The 22,984-nt window shown below is 39.2% G+C and overlaps 1 protein-coding gene across 3 annotated transcripts in view; it reads left to right on the top strand.

Moving 5' to 3' along the window:
* Nucleotides 1-21,318, top strand: part of TRIM58 (tripartite motif containing 58) — a 193,067-nt gene extending 171,749 nt beyond the window's left edge. For 2 of the 3 annotated variants that reach the window (XM_036239655.1, XM_036239656.1), the window contains 2 exons: nucleotides 20,769-20,867; nucleotides 21,194-21,318. In XM_036239655.1, coding sequence (XP_036095548.1) covers nucleotides 20,769-20,867; nucleotides 21,194-21,315 — 221 coding nt within the window. In that variant the 3' untranslated portion in view covers nucleotides 21,316-21,318. The remainder of the gene's footprint in view (nucleotides 1-20,768; nucleotides 20,868-21,193) is intronic. The other variant, XM_036239657.1, reaches the window with a different exon arrangement.
* The last annotated feature ends 1,666 nt before the right edge of the window (nucleotides 21,319-22,984 follow it).

The following is a 22,984-nucleotide window of genomic DNA, read 5'->3' as shown; positions in this document are numbered from 1 at the left end:
GAAGCCGCACAGACTCGCAGACCCCAGGGAACTCGGTGGGACCGGGGAACGCGGCGGAAAGTTAATTCTACCGCCTCCCTCCCCGCCGTGCAGGGCCCTGGAAACTCTGTAGCCGCTGAAGCCGCACAGACTCGCAGACCCCAGGCAACTCGGTGGGACCGGGGAGCGCGGCGGAAAGTTAATTCTACCGCCTCCCTCCCTGCCGTGCACGGCCTGGAAACTCTGTAGCTGCTGAGGCCACAGACTCGCAGACCCCAGGGAACTCCGTGGGACCGGGGAGCGCGGCGGAAAGTTAATTCTACTGCCTCCCTCCCTGCCGTGCACGGCCCTGAAAACTCTGTAGCCAGCTAAACTCTCCGCTGAAGCTGCACAGACTCGTGGCCCCCAGGGAACTCCGTGGGACCGGGGAACTCAGTGGGAAGCTAATCCTACTGTCTCCCTTACCACCCTGCATGGGCTCTGGAAACTCTGTAGCCAGCTAAACTCTCCACTGGAGCCGCACAGACTCGAGGGCCCCAGGGAACTCAGCTGGACCAGGAAACACAGTGGGACCAGGGAACTCCGCGGGACCAGGGAACTCAGCGGGAAATTATTCCCACCGCCTCCCTTGCCACCCTGCATGGGCCCTCGTAACGCTATTGCCTGCTAAACTCTCGGCTGGAGCCACACAGACTCCCGGAGAACAGGGGACTTGGCGGGATTAAAGTGGGTCCTCCCTGGAGAATCCAAACCCAGGAGAGGGAGCCACAAACAGCAAAACACCAACACCCACTGGAAAAACTTGGCAGACTCCAAAGCCCACTGTGATAACAAAAATGGTGAGAAACAGAAACAAAAGCCAAATGGAAGATCAAGAGACCTCTACAGAAGATGAAATAAATGGGGTGCAGTTAAGCAAGTTAACAGAACTAGAATTTAGAGCCATGATGTTGCGGAAGCTCAACAGCATGTGTAAGGACATGAGCAACATGAGTAAAGACATAGAAATGTTGAAAATAAACCATCTGGAAATGAAAAACCAACAGGAAGAAATGAAGAATGACATATCAGAAATGAAAAACACACTGGAAGGTCTAAAAAGCAGAGTAGGGGAAGCTGAGGACCGGATCAGTGAATTAGAAGACAGGCTAGAAGAAATCAACCTATCAGAAAACCAAAAGGAAAAAAAGATTAAAAAACAAGAAGAGAGCTTAAGAGAATTGTGGGACAACTGGAAACGTAATAATATTCGTATCATAGGAGTCCCTGAAGAAGAAGAAAGTAAGCGAGGGCTAGAGAATATATTCAAAGAAATGGTGACAGAAAACTTCCCTAATTTGGTGAAGGAAGAAGGCATTCAAGTTCAAGAAGCTCAGAGAGCCCCAAGTAAGAAGAACCCAAACAGGCCCACACCAAGACATATAGTAATCAAACTGCCAAAAATTAAAGACAAAGAGAGAATCCTAAAAGCAGCAAGAGATAAGCAACAGGTTACCTACAAAGGAACTCCCATAAGGCTCTCAACTGACTTCTCACAAGAAACATTACAGGCTCGAAGGGAATGGCATGAAGTAATCAAGGTCATGAAAAACAAGGATCTGAATCCAAGACTACTCTACCCAGCAAGGCTATCGTTCAAAATAGAAGGTCAAATAAAGAGCTTCCCAGACAAAATAAGGCTAAGGGAGTACATTAGCACCAAACCAGCACTGCAAGAAATGTTAAATGAACTGCTGTAATTACCAGGAGAAATGGGAAGGAAAAGAGAACCACACTAAACAAAAATGGCAATAAATAAGTACATATCAATAACCACCTTAAATGTAAATGGACTGAATGCTCCCATAAAAAGACACAGAGTAGCTGATTGGATAAGAAAGCAAGACTCATCTATATGCTGTTTACAAAAAACCCACCTCACAACAAAAGACTCACATAGATTGAAAGTGAAGGGATGGAAAAAAATCTTTCAAGCAAATGGAAAAGAAAAAAAAGCTGGGGTAGCAATACTGATATCCGATAAAATAGACTTCAGATTGAAGGCCATAACTAGACACAAAGAAGCCCACTACATAATATTGAAAGGATCTATCCAACAGGCAGATATAACCTTGATAAACATATATGCACCCAATATAGGAGCACCAAAATATATTAAAAATCTTCTGGAGGACTTCAAAGAAGAAATCGATAGCAATACAATCATAACAGGGGACTTCAAAACCCCGCTCACATCACTGTATAGATCCTCTAGACAAAAAATTAGCAAGGAAACAGAGACTCTAAATGAAGCACTAGACCAAATGGATTTAATAGATATCTACAGAGAACTACACCCCAAAACTACAGAATTCACATTCTTCTCAAGTGCACATGGAACATTCTCAAAGATAGACCACATGTTAGGGCACAAACTAAGTCTCTGCAAGTTCAAGAAGATTGAAATTATAACAAGCATCTTCTCAGACCACAATGGTATGAAACTAGAAATCAATTGCAAGAAGAACATACAAAGACATTTTAACACATGGAAGCTAAATAGAATGTTATTAAACAATGAATGGGTCACCGAGGAAATCAAGGAAGAAATCAAAAACTTCCTGGAAACCAATGAAAATGAGGACACAACAATACAAAATCTATGGGATGCAGCAAAAGCAGTTCTGAGAGGGAAGTTTATAGCACTACAGGCCTACCTCAAAAAAGAAGAAAAATCTCTAATAGACTACCTAACCTCACAACTTAAAGAACTAGAGAGTAAACAAAAAGAAAACCCCAGAGCAAGTAGAAGAAAAGAAATAGTAAGGATTAGAGCAGAAATAAACGACATAGAGACCAAAAAAACAATCCAGAGGATCAATAAAACAAAGAGCTGGTTTTTAGAGAGTAAACAAAAAGAAAACCCCAGAGCAAGTAGAAGAAAAGAAATAGTAAGGATCACAGCAGAAATAAACGACATAGAGACCAAAAAAACAATCCAGAGGATCAATAAAACAAAGAGCTGGTTTTTCGAAAAGATAAACAAGATTGATGGACCCTTAGCTAGACTCACCAAGAAACAAAGAGAGAGAACCCAAATACATAAAATCAGAAATAAAACAGGAGAGATAACAACTGACCCTACAGAAATACAAAAGATCGTTAACAACTACTATGAAAAATAATACGGCAACAAATTAGAAAATCTAAGCAAAATGGACAAATTTTTAGAAACACATAGTCTCCCAAAATTGGATCAGATAGAGATTGAAAACTTGAACAGACCAATAACAACAGAAGAAATTGAAGATGTAATCAAGACTCTTCCAGCAAACAAAAGCCCAGGCCCGGATGGCTTCACAGGGGAGTTTTACTGAACATTCAAAGAAGAACTAATACCCATTCTCCTCAAACTATTTCAAAAAATTCAAGAAGAAGGAAGACTTCCAAACTCGTTTTATGAAGCCAGCATAACTCTAATTCCAAAACCAGAAAAAGACACAACAAAGAAAGAAAACTACAGGCCAATATCCCTGATGAACATAGATGCCAAAATCCTGAACAAAATACTAGCAAATCAAATCCAGCAATACACCAGAAAAATTATCCACCATGACCAGGTGGGATTCATCCCAGGGATGCAAGGCTGGTACAATATTCGCAAATCCATAAATGTGATACACCACATAAATAAATTGAAGAATAAAAACCACATGATCATATCAATAGATGCTGAAAAAGCCTTTAACAAAATCCAGCATCCATTTCTGATAAAAACGCTCAGCAGTGTGAGAATTGAGGGATCATACCTAGACATAATAAAGGCCATATATGAAAGACCTACAGCCAACATCATACTCAATGGGCAAAAACTAAAAGCATTTCCCTTAAGAACAGGAACAAGGCAAGGATGCCCACTTTCGCCACTGCTATTTAACATAGTACTGGAAGTCTTAGCCACAGCAATCAGACAGGAAGAAAATATAAAAGGGATCAAAACTGGAAAGGAGGAAGTGAAATTGTCATTATTTGCAGATGACATGATACTGTACATAGAAAACCCCAAAGACTCCACCAAAAGCTTACTAGACTTAATAAATGAATTTGGCAAAGTAGCAGAATACAAAATTAACGTCAAGAAATCGATGGCATTCTTATACACCAATGATGAACTCACAGAAAGAGAAACTAGGCAAACAATCCCATTTACCATTGCGGCAAAAAAAATAAGATACCTAGGAATAAACTTAACCAAAGAGATAAAGGACCTATTCGCAGAAAACTACAGGTCTTTGAAAAAAGAAATAGAGCAAGATATAAAAAAGTGGAAGAACATACCCTGTTCATGGATTGGGAGAATTAACATCATTAAAATGTCCATATTACCCAAAGCAATCTATAGATTCAACGCAATCCCCATCAAAATACCAACGGCATACTTCAAAGAATTAGAACAATTACTTCAAAAGTTTATATGGAACCAAAAAAGGCCTCGAATAGCCACAGCAATCTTGAAAAGGAAGAACAAAGTTGGAGGGATCACAATACCAGATTTCAGGTTATACTACAAAGCCACCATAATCAAAACAGCCTGGTACTGGCACAAGAACAGGTATATAGACCAGTGGAACCGAATAGAGAACCCAGAAATGGACCCTAGGCAATATGCTCAATTAATATTTGACAAAGGTGGCAAGAGCATACAGTGGAGTAAGGACAGCCTCTTTAATAAATGGTGCTGGGAAAATTGGACAGCTACTTGCCGAAAAATGAAACTAGACCATCAACTTACACCCTACACCAAAATAAACTCAAAATGGATAAAGACTTAAATGTAACTCATGAATCCATAAAAATCCTACAGGAGACTGTGGGCAACAAAATCTCAGACATCATACGCAGCAGAATTTTTACTGACACATCACCTAAGGCAATAGAAACAAAGGAGAAAATGAACACATGGGACTCCATCAAACTCAAAAGCTTCTGCACAGCGAAAGATACAATCATCAAAACGGAAAGGCTACCCACTGTATGGGAGAGCATAATTGCCAATGATATATCAGATAAGGGGTTAATTTCCAATACATATAGAGTGCTCATACAAGTCCACAAAAGGAAGACAAAGAATCCAATTAAAAAATGGGCAGAGGAACTAAATAGACACCTCTCCAAACAGGACATACAAATGGCTAAGAGACATATGAAGAAATGTTCATCATCACTAATCATCAGAGAGATGCAAATCAAAACAACAATGAGGTATCACCTCACACCTGTCAGAATGGCCGCCATCAACAAATCATCAAACAACAAGTGTTGGCGAGGGTGTGGAGAAAAGGGGACTCTAGTACACTGTTGGTGGGAATGCAGACTGGTGCAGCCACTATGGAAAACAATATGGTGTCACCTCAAAAAATTAAAAATTGATCTCCCATTTGACCCAGTGATTCCACTTCTAGGAATATACCCTACGAAGCATAAAACACCAATCAGAAAGAATATATGTACCCCCATCTTTGTAGCAGCACTATTTACAATCGCTAAGATCTGGAAACAGCCCAAGTGCCCATCAGTATACGAATGGATTAAAAAGCTGTGGTACATATACACAATGGAGTACTACGCAGCAGTAAGAAAGAAAGATCTCTTATCCTTTGAGACTACATGGAGGGACCTGGAAAGTATCATCCTAAGTGAAACAAGCCAATCAGAGAAAGACAAATTTCATATGATCTCACTGATTTCTGGAATATAATGAAGATAACAGTTTGAGGACAATCCCCTAAGGAGTGGGGAGGTGAGAGAGGGATGAACAACAGAATTTATATGCATGTATGCACGAACAGTGGACATGGACAACAATCGGGGGAAGGGGCAGGGAGAGAAGGGGGAGGGGGAATCAGTGGGGGGAAAAAGGAGAATCATTTGTAACAAAAATTAATCAATAGAAAAAAAATAAAAAAATAAAATAAAAATATATAGGGTACTCATACAATTCAAAAATATAAATAAATAAAGACAAATAAAAAAACAATTAAATAAGCAGCAGAGGGTTCACTTGGTATGGCTCAGTTGTTGAACATCGACCCATACACCAAAAGATCGCTGGTTTGATTCCCATTCAAGGCACTTGCCAGACTGTAGGCCTGATCCCCAGTGGGGGGCATGCAGGAGGTGACCAGTTGTTGTTCTCTCTCATCAATGTTTCTATCTCTCTCCCTCTTTATTCTTCTCTTTCTAAAATATATAAAGAAAAAATATTTTTAAAAAGGGGGAAGAGGACCTAAATAGACACCTCTCCAAAAAGGACATACAAATGGCCAAGAAACATATGAAAAATGTTCAATGTCACTAATCATCAGAGAGATGCAAATTAAAACAACAATGAGGTATCACCTCACACCTACCAGAATGGCTGCCATCAACATATCATCAACCAACAAGTGCTGGCGAGGGTGTGGCGAAAAGGGGACTCTAGTATACTGCTGGTGGGAATGCAGACTGATACAGCCACTATGAAAAACAATATAGTGTTTCCTCACAAAAATGAAAATTTGAACTGCTATTTGATCTTGTGATTCCACTCTAGGAATATACTCTAAGAGGCCTGAAACACCAATCATAACAAATATATGTACCCCTATGTTCATAGAAGCACCATTTACAATCACTGAAATCTAGAAACAGCCTATGTATTCATCAATAAATGAGTGGATGAAATAGCTGTGGTACATATACACAATAAAATTCTATGCAGCCATAAGAAAGAAAGATCTCTTATTTTTTGAGACAACATGGAAGGACCTGGAGAGTATTATCATAAGTAAAACAAGCCAATCAGGGAAAGACCAATATCACATGATCTCACTTATTTTTGTAATATAATGAACAAAACAAACTGAGGTACAAAACAGACCCAGAGTCATAGAAGTGGGGTGCAGACTGACAAACCTCAGAAGGATGTGGGGGGAGAAAAGAGATAAATGACAAAACTTCTATGCATGTATGTGTGATGAAGGACAGAGACAATAATGCTTGGGGAGGAGGTGGGAGTGGGAGAAGGGTGTCAATGAGGGATGAGAAGAGAAACATCTATAACAAAATTAATGAATTTAAAAAATAACAAATAACTAAAATTAAAAGTGAAAATAAAGAGCTGCCCAGTTCCAAAAAAAGACTAAAAGAGTACATTACCACCAAACCAGCATTGCAAGAATTGTTAAAGTGAGTGTTATCAAAATAAATCAAGAGAGAAATATAAAGAAAACATGGCAATATTTCTGTACCTATCAATAAGAACCTTAAATGTAAAAAGGTTAAATGCTCCCATCAAAAGACATAGAGTAGCTTAATGGATAAGAAAACATTATACACATATATACTGTCCATAAATGACCTTCCTCAGAAGAAAAAAACTCTCACAGATTGAAAGTGAAGATATGGAAAAAAATATTCCATGAAAATGGAAAAAATAACTGGAGTAGCAGTACTTATATTTAACAAACTACACTTTAAAGAAAAGACTATGTAAAGTGACAAGGAATGTCAATACATAATCATAATGAGATTGATCAAACAAGAGGATATAAACCTAGTAATTATATATATATATATATATATATATATATATATATATATATTTTTTTTTTTTTTTTTCCTGGTGGACCTTAAAAGAGAGATTGGCAGCAATGCAGTAATTGTAGGGGTCTTTTAACTGCACAGTTACATAACTGGATATAAATATGTGTGTGTGTGTGTGTGTGTGTGTGTGTGTATTTCCATTTGATATTTACAGAACATTTCATCACAAAGCAGCAGAATATACATTATTCTCAAGTGCACATAGGACGTTCTAAAAAATAGACCACATGTTAGGACTCAAACTAAGTCTGAACAAATTCAAGGAGATCAAAATTATGTCAAGCATCACCTCAGATCACAATGGCATAAAACTAGAAATCAACAACAATAAAAAACTCAAAAACATTCAAACACATGGAGGATAAATGGCCTGTTGTTAAACAATTAATGGGTGACCAATGAGATTAAGGCAGAAATCAGATTTCTGTAAACAAATGAACACAACATAACACCAAATCTATGAGACATAGAAAAAGCAGACTTGAAAGGGAAGTTGAAAACATTACAGACCTACATCAAGATACATAAAAAACTCAAATAAATAATTTCACCTTACAACTAAAATTTAGACAGAGAACAAGTAACACTGACAGAAATTAGAATTAAGGGAATAATACAGATCAGAGGGAAAATAAATAATATAGTGAGTAACAAAAAACTACAAAAGACAAATGAAAACAAGAGCTGGTTCTTTGAAAAAATAAACAAGATTGATGAACCTTTAGCCAGATTTATCAGGAAACCAAGAGAGAGGACCCAAATAAATAAAAAACAAAAGAGGTTAAGTAACAACTGACATCACAGAAATACAAAGAACTATAAGAGAATGCATGGAAAATCTATATGCCAACAAAGTGGACAACCTAGGAGAAATGGACAAAAATTCTAAAAACATACAATCTGCCAAAACTCAATCATGAAAAAAACTGAATAGGCCAATAACAAATAATAAAATTGAAGCAGTAACAAAAATACTATCAGCAAACAAAGGCCCTGGCCCAGATGTCTTCGCAGGTGATTTTAACAAACATTAAAAAAAGAATTAACACCAATCCTCCTAAAACTATTCCAAAAAATGTGAGAGGAGTCGAGACTTCTAAGGTATTTTTATGAAGCCAGCATTAACTTAATTCCAAAACCAGATAAAGACACGAAAGGAAAAGAAAATTATAGGCCAATGTCTCTGATGAATATTGATGCTAAAATCTTCAACAAGCCTTGGTCAGTACTGCTCAGTGGTTAGAGCATCAGCCTGCAGACCAAAGGGTTGTAGGTTTGATTTCAATCAAGGGCACATACCTGGGTTTAAGGTTTGACCCCTGGGTCTAATCCCATGGGAAGCAACTAATCAATGTGTCTCTTCCACATATCTCTCTCTCCCTCCCTCCCTTTTCCCTCCCTTCCACTCCTTCTGAAAATTAATAGAAAACTATCCTTGGGGGAGGATTGACAACAAGAACAAAAATCTTCAACAAAATATTTGCAAATTGGATCTAGCAATATACTGAAAAGGTCATACACCAGGACCAAATGGGATTTATCCTGGGTCATACACCAGGACCAAATGGGATATTTAGTTCAATATTTGCAAATCAATAAATGTAATATACCACATAAACAAAATGAAAAATATACATCACATGATCATATTAATAGATGCCAAAAAAACATTGACAAAATCCAGCACCCATCTATGAAAAAAACTCTCAAGAAAGTGGGAATAGAGGAATCATACCTCAACATAATAAGGCCATATATGACAAACTTACCACAAACACCATACCCAATCTGTAAAATGTAAAATCTTTTTCTTAAGATCAGAAACAAGATTGAGATGTACACTTTCACGTCTCTTATTCAACATAGTATTAGAAGTCCTAACCATGACAATTAGACAAGAAGAAGAAATAAAAAGCATCCAAATTAGAAAGGAAGCATTAAAATTATCATTATTCACAGATGGCATGATGTACATAAAGAAAAACCCTAAAGACTCCACCAAAAAAAATTTAGATTTAATAAATAAATTTGGCAAAGTAGCAGAATACAAAAGTAACACCCAGAAATAATGAACCCTCAGAAAGAGAACTAAAGAAATAATTCCATTTACAATTGCAACAACAACAAAAAAGATGCCTGTGGATAAATGTTTTTAAACTTATCTTTATTTTTTAATGTATTACAGATTATTACAGATGTCCCCTCTTTTTTCCCCATTGACTCCCTCCTCCCCAATCTTGGCCACTCCTACCCTCCCTGCACTATTGTCTGTGTCCATTGGCTATGCATATGTGCATAGAAGTTCTTTGGTTTATTTCATCCCGTCCTCCCTCCCCACTTTCTTTTTGAGGTTCATCAGTCTAACAACCAATTTGTACTTCTTAATTCCTTCATCTTTTTCACCCATTCCTTGAGCCCCCTCTGGCAAGCAATAAAAAGTTCTCTGTATCTATGTCTGTTTCAGTTCTGCTTGCTTTTGTTTGTAGATTCAATTGTTGATAAACATGTATTGTCATTTTATTGTTCATATTTTTGTTCTCCTTCAAGACTACCCCTCAACATTTCATATAATACTGGTTTGGTGGTGATAAACTCATTTATATTTAACCAAGGAGGAAAAAAAAAAACCCTGTACTTAGAAAACTATAGGACATTTAAAAATGGAATAGGGGAAGATACTAACAAATAGAAACCTATACCATGTTCATGGATTGGAAGAATTAACATTATTAAAATGTCCATATGCCCAGAACAGTATACAGATTTAATGTATTCCCTATTAAAATACCAATGGCTTATGTTACAGAACTAGAACAAATATTTCAAAAAATTATATAAAACAAAAAAGACCTTAAATAGTGCCAGCAACCTTGAATAAAAACAAAGTTGAAGGGATCACAAACTATACAAAGTTGAAGAAATCAAACTATACTACAAAGCCATTGTAAAAAAAAAAAAAAAAAAAAAAAAAAAAAAGGCCTGGTACTAGCACAAGAACAGATATAGACCAATGAAACAGAACAGAGCTCAAATTGTTGACCCATGCCAATATGGTCAACTTTCTTTTGTCTAAGGAGATAAGATTATACATTGGAATAAAGATAGCCTCTTCATTAAGTGCTGCTGGAAAAATCAGATAGGTACATGCAAAAAAATGAAACTAGCCCATCAACTAACTTCATGCACATGAATAAACTCAATGTGGTTAAAAGAGTTAAATGTAAGTCATAAAACCATAGATATTCTAGAAGAAACCATAAGCAGCAAAATCTCAGACATCTCATAGCAAAATTTTCACCAATACATCACCTAAGGCAAGAGAAATAAATGGGACTACAACAAGCTAAAATGCTTCTGCACAGAAAACAAAACAAAAATCTTCAAAATGCAAAAAGAACCCATGATATAAAAGAACATATTCTTTAATGATACATCTGACAAGGGGTTAATTTCCAGAATATATAAAGAACTCATACAACTCAAAAGAAAAACAAACATTTCAATTTTTAAAATGAGCAAAGGACCTGAAAAGACTTTTCTCACCCTGGCCGGCTTGGCTCAGCAGTTAGAGCATTGGCCTGTGGTCCCGAGAGACCCAGGTTTGGTTCCTGCTAAGGGCGCATACCTCGATTGCAGTTTGTCCCCGGCCCTGGTTGGTTGTGCAGGTGGCAGCCACTCAATGTGTCCCTTTCACGTCGATGTTGTTGTTTTTTTTTCTCTCTCTCTTCCTCTCTCTCCCTCCCACTCTACCTAAACAACAACAACAACATAAAGACTATTCTCTAAAGAGGACACACAGATGGACAATAGACATATAAAAAAAATGCTCAACATCACAAATTATCAGAGAGATGCAAATTAAAGCTCCAATGAGGTATCACTTCACACCTTCCAGAACTTGCCCCTTTGTAATCTTACAAGGGTAAATGGATGAAGGTCTCATATTCTGTAGTTCTTGCTGCTATCAAAAGGCATAGTCTTAGCTATCTCTGGGTCCAGTAATTCTTATATCTACTGAAGGAAGGCTAAAATATGGAGGAAAGCCTTTGGGCAAGGAAGGAAGACTAATGTCTGAAGACAGCATATATGGTATCTAGAAGATGACACAATTGAACAAGGTAAGCTGGTAGACTGCTTTATATTTCAAAAGATAGTGTTGCCAGTGGGCTTCCAAAGTAAGACCTATTGTGCAAACAATCAAGTGTTTAGTGAGGGATATGCTTAGTAGTGCAGTGGTGCGGGGGAGTGTAGTAACATCAGAAACTTGAGAAACTGAATGATCCTCATAATATAATCTTTAACAGGGCTTTGGGTGGCACACCCAATGTCAGTATAAATTTTCCAAGAAAGCCACTGTCTGGAAAATGCAGAATACAATAAAAAGTAACATTAAAAAATAGGCAGAGGACCTAAATAGACACCTCTCCAAACAAGACATACAAATGGCCAAGAGACATATGAAGAAATGCTCAATGTCACTAATCATCAGAGAGATGCAAATTAAAACAACAATGAGGTATCACCTCACACCTGTCAGAATGGCCACCATCAACAAATCATCAAAAAACAAGTATTGGTGAGGGTGTGAAGAAAAGGGGACTCTAGTACACTGTTGTTGGAAATGCAGACTGTTGCAACCACTATGGAAAACACTATGGTTACCTCAAAAAGTTAAAAATTGAACTTCCATTTGACCCAGTGATCCCACTTCTAGAAATACACCCTAAGAAGCCTGAAACATCAACCAGAAAGAATATATGTACCCCTTTGCTCATAGCAGCACTATTTACAACAGCTAAGATCTAGAAACAGCTCAAGTGTCCATCAGTAGATGAGTGGATAAAAAAAGCTGTGGTACATGTACACAATGAAATACTATACAGCTGTAAGAAAGAAAGATCTCTTATCATTTGAGATGGCATAGAAGAACTTGGAGAGCAAAGTAAGCCAAGCTGAGAGACAAATATCACATGATCTCACTTATGTGTGGAATATAATGAACTAAACAAACTGATGAATAAAATTGACCCAGAGACATAGAGGTAGGGTACAGACTGACAAACCCCAGAAGAGGGGTGTTGGGGGGGAAAGAGATAAACCACAGAACTTATATGCATATATGTATAACCAATGGACATAGACAACAAAGCTGGGGATTGGTCAGGGGGATGGGGAGGAGGGTGTCGATGGGGGAAAAAAGAGAAACATCTGTAACAAAACAAATTAATAAAAATGTTTTTTAAAAAGTAACATTATCACTTAGCTTTGAGAGGTGCGGTCCCCTTCCAAAAGAAAACTTTTAAATCTCTTTCAAGAATGCATATTTATATTTCCCTTGCAGTATCAAGAACAGCAGCAATATCTGCATGCTTCTCAAGTGGCAACTGCTTTATCCATGTGTGGTGGACATAAGGTTTGATTCCTGTGAGCTTATTGGAAGGGTGCATTGTCAGCAAGACACAGTAGGGACCAGTCTATTGCTTGGTTAAATGCTGTTCAGGACGTTGAGTCTTCCACATCTTTAGTAAGACTTGCTCTCCCAGCTGGAACAGCTGTAAGAGCTCATTAGATAGGTATATGGAAATGTAATAAGTAAATTTGTGCAAAATTGTTAGTGTTTGTCCTAGATATTGTGCATATTGTTTGAGCTTTGCTTCATGTTCTAAATTTAAAGGGGGTGTTCCTAAAACAGAAACTTGTAAGGGTTTCCCTTAAACTTTTTCAAATGAGCTTAATTGAAGCCTGCTGTGGGGTTCCCTAATCCAGAGCAAGGCAATAAGAAGTGCCTGGTTCCATTTCAAATGTTCTTTCTGACATATTTTTGCCAGGGCCTTCTTTATTGTGCAGTTCATTTTTTTTTTAGTCTCCCCCCATAAACTTGGGTCTCCGAGATGCATGTAGTTTCCATTGACTCTGTAGTACCTGCCCTATATTCTGGGAGATTCTGAACTGAACAATAGTCCATTGTCACTTTGAATGCTGTAAGAAAGTCCAAACCTAGGGATTATTTATGAGTAGATGTTTTGCTTTCTCAGTTGCTTTCTTAGTTCTATTGAGGTATGCCTCTACCCATCCAGAAAAAGTGTCTGCAAGAACTAATAAAAATAAAAGTGTCCTATGGTTTTAAGCATCTGTGTAAAGTCAGTCCTCAAATGAGTGTATCCTTTTACATTGTACCCCCTTTTCTGTTGGGGCACATTCTGTTTTAGGATTGTTTTGAGTGCATATCTGACAGACTTGGATAATCTTCTGAATAGCCCTTTGTAAATGATGGCCCTTCAAACGTGGTCTAATGAAGTCCATTAGAGCATCCCTTTCATAATGGGTCCATCATTGTATGTGTCTGAAGAATATACTAGAGTTTTAGGAAGTATGATTATACCATGAGTGTTGGTCTTCAATATAGAATTAGGATCAGTGTTAAAGAGTCCACATTCATGAGCCCATTTCTTATCTCACTCTGTGTAATGGGGTATAAATTCTGACAAGTCCAGGTGGAGAATTAACTCTCCAAGAAGTGGTAGCCCTTGACTAGCTTGTCTTGCTGCTTTAATGGCACTTTGGTTTCCCTGGCTTGTTTGGGAACTCTTCATCTGGTGTCCTGGGTAGTGCATTTTGATATTTCTGGTTCAATAGATTCATGGCCTTTAGCTTCCCTCTGAGTCGGGGAGTAGGGTGGCAAGGTTTATGGTAGTGGAAGTTTGTCAGGTAACATTTGATTGTCTAATAAAATGGCCTGATACTTTTCCATGCACCCCACTGTCAACCAATACCTTCCTTTCTGTTCCAATATGGTAAAGACATGCTGTGGTACACATACTTTAGATTTCCCCAGAGTAAATTTCTCTGCTTCCAGTAAGATGTCACAAGTAGCTGCTATTGCCTGAAGAAATGGACATAATCTTTGTCATGTAACCTAGTTTCTTTGAGAGATAGGCTATGAGGTGAAGGGTATTTCCTAGGGTCCTGCTTAGTATCCCACCTCCTGTTTGCAAATCTGGGTCTTGTGAGGTGATACTTTATATCCTGTTTTTGCCAGATGATTCAGGACTATGATGGTTTTCAGCAGTTTTCATGCGTATTGTTATTAGTGAGTCATATACATATTGTAGAAAAATTTCTGATTTTAATAAAATATTCCTTAAATCTCTTGCTAATATCTCCCCAAATATGGTTAGGGAATTTCATTTTTCAGTCCTGCCATTCAAAGGAAAATAATAGTTGATCCTGTTCATCCATTGAGATGCAGAAAAAAGAATCCTTTAAGTCCAAGACAAAAAACCATAAAGACCAGAGTCTTGGGCACTGTGGTCAACAAAGTATAAGGGTTGGTATCACAGGATGAATATCCTGGATGTAATTTATGGCCCCAAGATTCTGTGCAAATCAATACTCATTAGAGTAAAGCTTTATCATTGGCAAAATTGGGCTGTTATAAGGAGACAGTTATGGCCAAATTAATCCTGATTTTAAGAATTTCTGCAATATTGGTTAATTCCCTCTACATCTTCTCTATTAAGGGGGTATTTTTTCTTCTGTGGGATCTGTGCCCCTTCTTTTAGGTTCAATTTAATGAGTTGTATGTTAACCACTCTACATGAGGTTCTATTCATCCTAACAGCTAGATAAACCTGCTTGTACACCACAGGTGTAAAGAGTTTACCTCCAGGACTTTCCAGGAAAGTCAGGAGCAAATGAAGCCAGAAAGAATATTCCAGCAAGACTTCTAAACAGGACTCAAAAAATGGTGGCGGAGTGAATGGAGCTACACAGACCATCTCCCAGGACCAAACTGGATTTACAACAAAAATAAAGACAAATCGTCCAGAAGGGGCAACCAAAAGACACCTTAGAGGACCACATAACCAGGGCCACCGACTCATTCCTGGTAGGCTTGCGAGGACGCGAGAGGGAGCCGGGAGCCCACGGTCCGCAGCGGCCTGGGCTGGGATCAGGGGAATCGGCAGGAAGCTGCTGCTGTTGCCTCAGCTGCGACCCCGCCTCAGTGGTGCAAACTTTGCTGCATGCTAAGCCCTCGACTGGTGCTGCACGGACAAACTGGGACCAGGGGACTCTGCTGGAAGCTGCTGCCACCTTGGCAGTGTCCACTGCAGCTTAGTCCTGTGGCTTCTGCTGAGTGTGACGCCCTCGGCTGGTGCCACATCTGTGGCCACTCTTGGCTGGAAGCAGCGCACTCGGGTTAAAAGTCCCAGGAGGCTCCACGACTCAGAGTCTAGACAGAGGCTAAACTGGTAGCAGCCACTCACCTTGGGCTCCAGCAGAGGGAAGGCAGACTGAACTGGAACTGTGTGGGGACACTCAGGTTTTGGAGGGTGCTCAGAGCTTTTGCTGAGTGCAGCCATGCAGAACGGTAGTGGTCTTACTCCTTCCCAGGGCCCTGAGGAGAGGCAGTGGCCCCTCCCTCAGAGAATCAACCCCACGTGGTGGCCATTGAAATGCTATTGAGGCCCATTAAATACCAGCAGCTGCCCCACCCTCAGGAAATCCTCTTACACTGATCACCTCAGGGAGTTTTTCAGTCAACTCAGAAACCAAGGTTCCTCAGGTGACCTCTACTAATAGCCTCCAGGCACAAAAAAAGCTAGAGGATAACTACCATTCCCTAGGCTAGCAACACTGATGACAAAAGGTAAGACTTGACAGTGGTGTTTAAAGTGGGTCCTCCCTGGCTCATCCAAACCCAGGAGAGGGAGCCACAAACAACAGAACACCAACACCAACAGGGAAAATTTGGCAGACTCAAAAGCCCACTGTGATAGCCAAAATGGTGAGAAACAGAAACAAAAGCCAAATGAAAGAACAAGAGACATCTACCGAAGATGAGATCAATGACACGCAATTAAGCAAGTTAACAGAGCTAAAATTTAGAGCCATGATGTTGAGGAAGCTCAACAGCATGTGTAAGGACATGAGCACCATGAGTAAAGACATAGAAATGTTGAAAATCAACCGAGTGGAAATTAAAAACCACCAAGAAGAAATGAAAAATGACATATCAGAAATGAAAAACACATAGCTAGGTCTAAAAAGCAGAGTAGGAGAAGCTGAGGACCGGATCAGTGAATTAGAAGACAGGCCAGAAAAAATCGACCAATCAGAAAACCAAAAGGAAAAAACGATTAAAAAACAGGAAGACAGCTTAAGAGAACTGTGGGACAACTGGAAACTGAATAATATTCACATCATAGGAGTCCCTGAGGAACAAGAAAATAAGCAAATGTTAGAGAATATATCTTAAGAAATAGTGACAGAAAACTTCCCTAATTTGGTGAAGGAAGAAGGCATTCAAGTTAAAGAAGCACAGAGAGTCCAAAGTAAGAAGCCAAACAGGTCCACACCAAGACACATAGTAATCAAACTGCCAAAAATTAAAGACAAAGAGAAAATCCTAAAGGCAGCAAGAGATAAGCAACAGGTTACCTACAAAGGAAACCCCATAAGGCTCTCAGCTGACTTTTCACAAGAAACTTTACAGGCTAGAAGGGAATGGCATGAAGTAATCAAGGTCATGAAAAACAAGGATCTGAGAAAACAAGGATGTGGAGAAAAGGGGACTCTAGTGCACTGCTGTTGGTAATGCAGACTGGTGCAGCCACTATGTAAAACAATATGGTGTTACCTCAAAAAATTAAAAATTGAACTTCCATTTGACCCAGTGATCCCACTTCGAGGAATATACCCTAAGAAGCCTGAAACACCAATCAGAAAGAATATATGTACCCCCATGTTTATAGCAGCGCTATTTACAATTCCTAAAATCTGGAAACACCCCAAGTGTCCATCAGTAGACGAATGGATAAAAAAGCCGTGGTACATATACACAATGGAGTACTACGCAGCTGTAAGAAAGAAAGATCTCTTATCCTTTGAGACTACATGGAGGCACCTAGCAAGTATCATCCTAAGGGAAACAAGCCAAACAGAGAAAGACAAGTTTCATATGATCTCACTTATTTGTGGAATATAATGAACATAACAGTCTGAGGAATGGGGTAGTCCCAGAGACGTGTAAGTGGGGTACAGACTGACAATCCCCAGAAGAGGAGTTGGTGGGGGAGAGATAAACCATAGAACTTATATGCATGTATGCATGAACAGTGGACATGGTCAACAAACTGGGAAAGGGCAGGGAGGGAGGGGGAGGGGGAATCAGTGGGGGGAAAAGGAGAAACATCTGTAAAAAATTAATTAATAAAAAAATCAATAAAAAATAAAATAAACAACTTGTAAACAAAATTTCTGCTTCTCAAGGAAAAAAAAATTATTTGTGCATGCAATTTACAGAGTAAATATTGGCCCAACAATGGAATGGGGCAGTCTGGCATATAGAGAAAACTATGTATAAGTTTTTTATCCCTAAGCTGGCATTCTAGAGTTTGAAGAAATGCCTGTTTTTGTAATTGGCTGGTCCTTCCGTAACCATCACTACAGCTGAACCTTTATTATTTTGTATGTAGCATTGAGTATGTTAGCTCCCATATTTATATGGAAGTAAATTAGCTTGTTCACCACTGTCCATTGTACTTGGGGCCCCTGTGGAGTAACAGTAATAGGTCAGGATGTGTCTAGGGGAGCCACTGGGCTTCCAGATTCATAATTCCTTTTAAACATTTCTTTGTGAGGGTTTCTATCCTTTTTATTTTTATTTTTGAATTCCAGGTATTCCTTTCTTTAATGGCTTTCCTCTTTGAAATAGGTGCACTGATAGGCACTTGGTGTGTCTTTCCCTTTTCCTTTCATGTCCTGTTTCTCCTTCTGGTTTCCCCACACTCCTTCTAAGAAAATGGTGGCCTGCTTTAATTTTCTTGTTTCCCAGGCATGGTAAGCTTTAAAGGCTATGTACACCAGCTAGAAGAAATTTATTCCCAATGCCCCATCTATGTGTTGAGGCTTCTTTCTGATATCTAGGGCACTTTGCCCAATAATACTCATATTTATCATCCAGACTTTTTTTTTTTAATCCTCACCCGAGGACATTTCTTCATTTCTTGTTCAGATAGAGTGGGAGGGAGAGAGAGAAAGAGAAACATCAATGTAAAAGGGACACATCAAGTGGTTGCCACTCGCACCACCCAACCAGGGTTGGGGACAAACTGTAACCAAGTTATGTGCCCTTAGCGGGAACCCAACCTGGGTCTCTCTGGACTACAGGCCAATGCTCTAACCACTGAGCAAACCAGCAAGGGCTGTCATCCAGACATTTTCTAGTGCCTGTGGATCAGCATCAGTTTGCTTTTAATAGGCCTAGAAGGTCCTTTATAAAAATTCAGAAGGATCTTTGGTTTATGTTGAACAGCAAATTGCATATTTAGGCTCTTTTGTTTAGGCATCCCTTTATTAAACCCTTCCAATATGCTTTCTTTATGTCCTAGGGAGACTAAGTCACCATTGTTCAGGTTGCAGTTTGTTTTTTGTTTGTTTTTTTAATCCCCACCCGAGGACATTTTTCCATTTTTTGTTCATATAGAGTGGGGAGGGAAAGAGAAAGAGAGAAACATCAACGTGAAAGGGACACATTGAGTGGTTGCCACCTGCATGACCCAACCAGGGTTGGGGACAAACTGCAACTGAAGTACATGCCCGTAGCGAGAACCGACCCCAGGTCTCTCTGGACTGCAAGCCGACACTCTACCGCTGAGCCAAACTGGCCAAGGCTGCAGTTGGGTTTTTTAAATGGAATTGCCTTGGCTGTGTTGGGGGTCCTTTTGGAATTCTCTTGATGGAGATAATGATCCTCTTCATTAACCTTACTTATAACAAGCCACTTTTCATTTGCCATTAGCAGGATGTCACGGAGAGCCAGTACATCTGCCTAATTTGGATGGCGAATAGCAAAAATGGAAAGGATGAGATCTGCCAATTTATCCCTATATGAGTGGTTGAAATTATTCCAATTCAGAAAATCTGAAGTAGAAAATGGAGTGTGGGCCCAACATAGCCAGCAGGCAGGCCTTTCTGGTTTATTCTGCCTATGGTATATTGCCTCAAAGGGAATTGTCCTGCTCCTAATAGGGAAGCTCCCTGGCTAAAGTGGGTGCCCTGCTAAGTCTTTGAGAGAAAGGCCATTCTTTCATCATACAGGGATGGAGCTGTTACCCCTCTGGGCCCTATCTCAGGGGCATACTGCCAACCAATACCACAAGCAGTCCTAACTGAACCCAAATGGCATGAAGCCCAAGCAGCAGGGATAGCCTGTTAATCAGTACCCCAAATGGTCTTAACTAGATCCAAGAGGCACAAAGCTCAAGTGGCAGGGATAGCTACCAACCAAGTAACACAGACGGTTCTTACTTGCTGTCTCTCAGCCTGACAGGATCGGTGCAATGCGATGAAACTACAAGCACATGCTGCTTGGGGTGAGGGGAAGCTTTGCAAGGTAGCAAATGTTCCAGTTCTCTGGATGCAGTCCCATTTATTTTTAGATTGGTACCCCCAGGTCACAAGTGGATTTAAGTAAATTATTTTCTTGAGATGGCATTACTGCAAACATATACCCTAGCTTTGTCTCTTGCTTTTTACAGGAAGACACCTTGAAGCCAAAAGATAACAAACCATTATTTACATGCAAATTAAGTACCCAATACACCTGGGTGGGCCAGGTCCCCCCCTACTAGGATTCCGAGAATGCATTAACACAAGGTTGAGAGTGCTTAACACAAAGTTAAAAAACATCCATCTTCCAACCTCCCAACACCACACTTACTGGACCCAAGGGGTACAAAGCCCAAGTGTTAAGGATAGAGGACATCTGCTGTGCATGTCAGTTTGACTTATCCAGTCTTGGAGTTCATCTGCTTCCCCAATACCTGTTTCCTTCCAGAAGCCAAGCATTTCAAGTAGTTGACTCCTTGAGAAAGAGTGAAGGAAAATTACCCCAAGAGCTCTCTGCAGCTTCTGGGAAATCCCCATATTCCACTTTCCTGGGTTGGCCTGCCACAGGCAGCTGGAACCCCAACTCTGGCTCTCCAGGACTTACCAAAGTCCACACTGCCCCACCAGAGTTACCCAAAACTATAACCAAACAACACCCCCAAATAACAAAACAACAACAACAATAAAAAAAACCCAAAGGTTTGGCTACCAGCCACAAGAAAGCCAAACTCATGAGGAAGGTGTTGATGCCAAATAAAAGAGGTTTCCTTTAGGACCTGGAAGAATGGTGGACTCCTGTCTCAAAGACCAATCTTCAGTTTCAAAGATCAGACCTCTTCTGGCTCAAGCCAGTCATTCTTATAAAGATAGAGGTGAGGTTTTATTTTGTTTTGTTTTTTTCCTATCTTTAGGTGCACTGGAGTTTCTATCCATTTATCTTTCTAGCTTTTAGCACTGTCAGAGCCCTATCCATTTATCTTCCTAGATTTCATGGGTGCTCTGTCAAGCTTCTTTTCCCTGTAGCAGTCATTATATCTTCCTATGCTCATGTTATTCTGGCTGTCATTTAAGTGATATCTGGAGAAGGATGCCACAAAGCTTTCATCACTCATTCCTCCCACCTCATAGTAGTGAAAATGTACTGTGGAGCTGCCATGTTCATATACACAAGCCTGTTTCTGACATTTCTTCCACTCAGGACAAGACAGTGTCAACTTTCTATACCATCCTGACTTCCATGCTGCAACCTATCATTTACAGCCTCTGCAACAAGGAAGTGACCAGGGCATTCATGAATGTGTTAGGGAAGAACATTTCTGAAAAGTAAGTTGCTTAATTACCTTTATTATTTTTCCTTATATTTGTATTTTTATGATTAAATTTGTTTTCAACCAACACTATCAGCACCTAATATTTATCCATATGTACAGATTTATAATCAACAAAATGAGACTTAGAGACTGAAAACCATTTACATTCTTTTTTATCTTTATTGTTGCAAGTATTACAAATCTCCCCACTCCCCCCACCATTGAAAACATCCTCCCCACTCCCACCCACCCCCCATTGGCCTTCCCCACACTACTGTGTCCATTGGTCATGCATATAAATTCTTTGGTTTATCTCTTTTCAACCACCCCATCCCTTTTCCTCTGAGGTTTGTCAGTCTGTTTCCTACTTCCATGTCTCTGGATCTATTTTGATCATTAGCTTATTTTGTTCCTTATATTGAAAAAAAAAAAAGTGAGATCATGTGGTACTTGTCTTTCTCTTCTTAACAAAACAGTTTCCACGTTCCTCCATGTCATCTCAAAGGTTAAGAGATCTTTCCTTCTTACAGCTGCATAGTATTTTATTGAGTAAATGTACCACAGCTTTTTTACCCACTCATTTATTGATGGACACTAGGGCTTTGTCCATATCTTAGCTATTGTAAACAGTGCTGCTATGAACATACAGGTGCATATATTATTTTTCATTGGCATTTCAAGTTTAGAATATATTCCAGGAAGTTGGACCACTGGGTCAAATGGCAATTCCATTTTTAATTTTCTGAAGAAACACAATATTGTTTTCCATAGTTGCTACAACAGTCTGCAGCATTTCCACCAGCAGTGAACTGGAGTACCCTTTACTCCAAATCTTCACCAGTACTTGTTTGAGATTTGTTGATGGCAGTCATTCTGACAGGTGTAAGGTGATATTTCATAGGCATTTTAATTAGTGACACTGAGAATTTTTTTATATGCTTCTTGGCCATTTGTATGCCCTGTTTGAAAAGTGTCTATTCAGGTCCTGTGCCCATTTTTTATTGGATTTTTTGTTGAGCTGTACAAGTATATTATATATTTTGGATATTAACCCCTTATCCAATGTATCATTGGTAACTAAGTTCTACCATAGAGTGTCTTCCTTTTTTGTTTTGATGCTGATTTCCTCTGCCATGAAGCTTTTTAGTTTTATGTAGTCCCATTTATTAATTTTTTTCTTTGTTTTTTTTTTTGCCTTACATGATGTGTCAGCAAAAATTGTACTATGTGTGATGTCTAAGATTTTACTGCCTAAATTTCCTTCTATTATTTTTATTGTTTCACAAGTTACATTTAAGTCTTTTATCCATTTTGAGTTTATTCTTGTCAATTATATAAGTTGGCAGTCTGGTTTCATTTTATTTGCATGTATCTGTCAAATTTTTCCAACACCATTTATTGAAGAGACTGTCTTCTCCATTGCATGCTTTTGCCTCCTTTGTCAAATATTAATTGTGCATACTGTCTTGGGTCGACATCTAGGTTCTCTGTTCTGTTCCACTGATCTAGATGCCTGTTCTTGCACAGGGTGTTTGATTATGATGACTTTGTAGTATAACTTGGTATCTGGTATTATAATCCCCCCCAACTTTGTTCTTCTCTTTAAAAATTGCTGTGGCTATTTGTGTCTTTTATAGTTCCATATAAACTTTTGGAGTATTTGTTTTAGGTCTATGAAA

This window comes from Molossus molossus, unplaced genomic scaffold, assembly GCF_014108415.1.
Source record: "Molossus molossus isolate mMolMol1 unplaced genomic scaffold, mMolMol1.p scaffold_m16_p_4, whole genome shotgun sequence".
Taxonomy (NCBI): Eukaryota; Metazoa; Chordata; class Mammalia; order Chiroptera; family Molossidae; genus Molossus; species Molossus molossus.
This window is presented reverse-complemented; position numbering and strand designations above follow the sequence as displayed.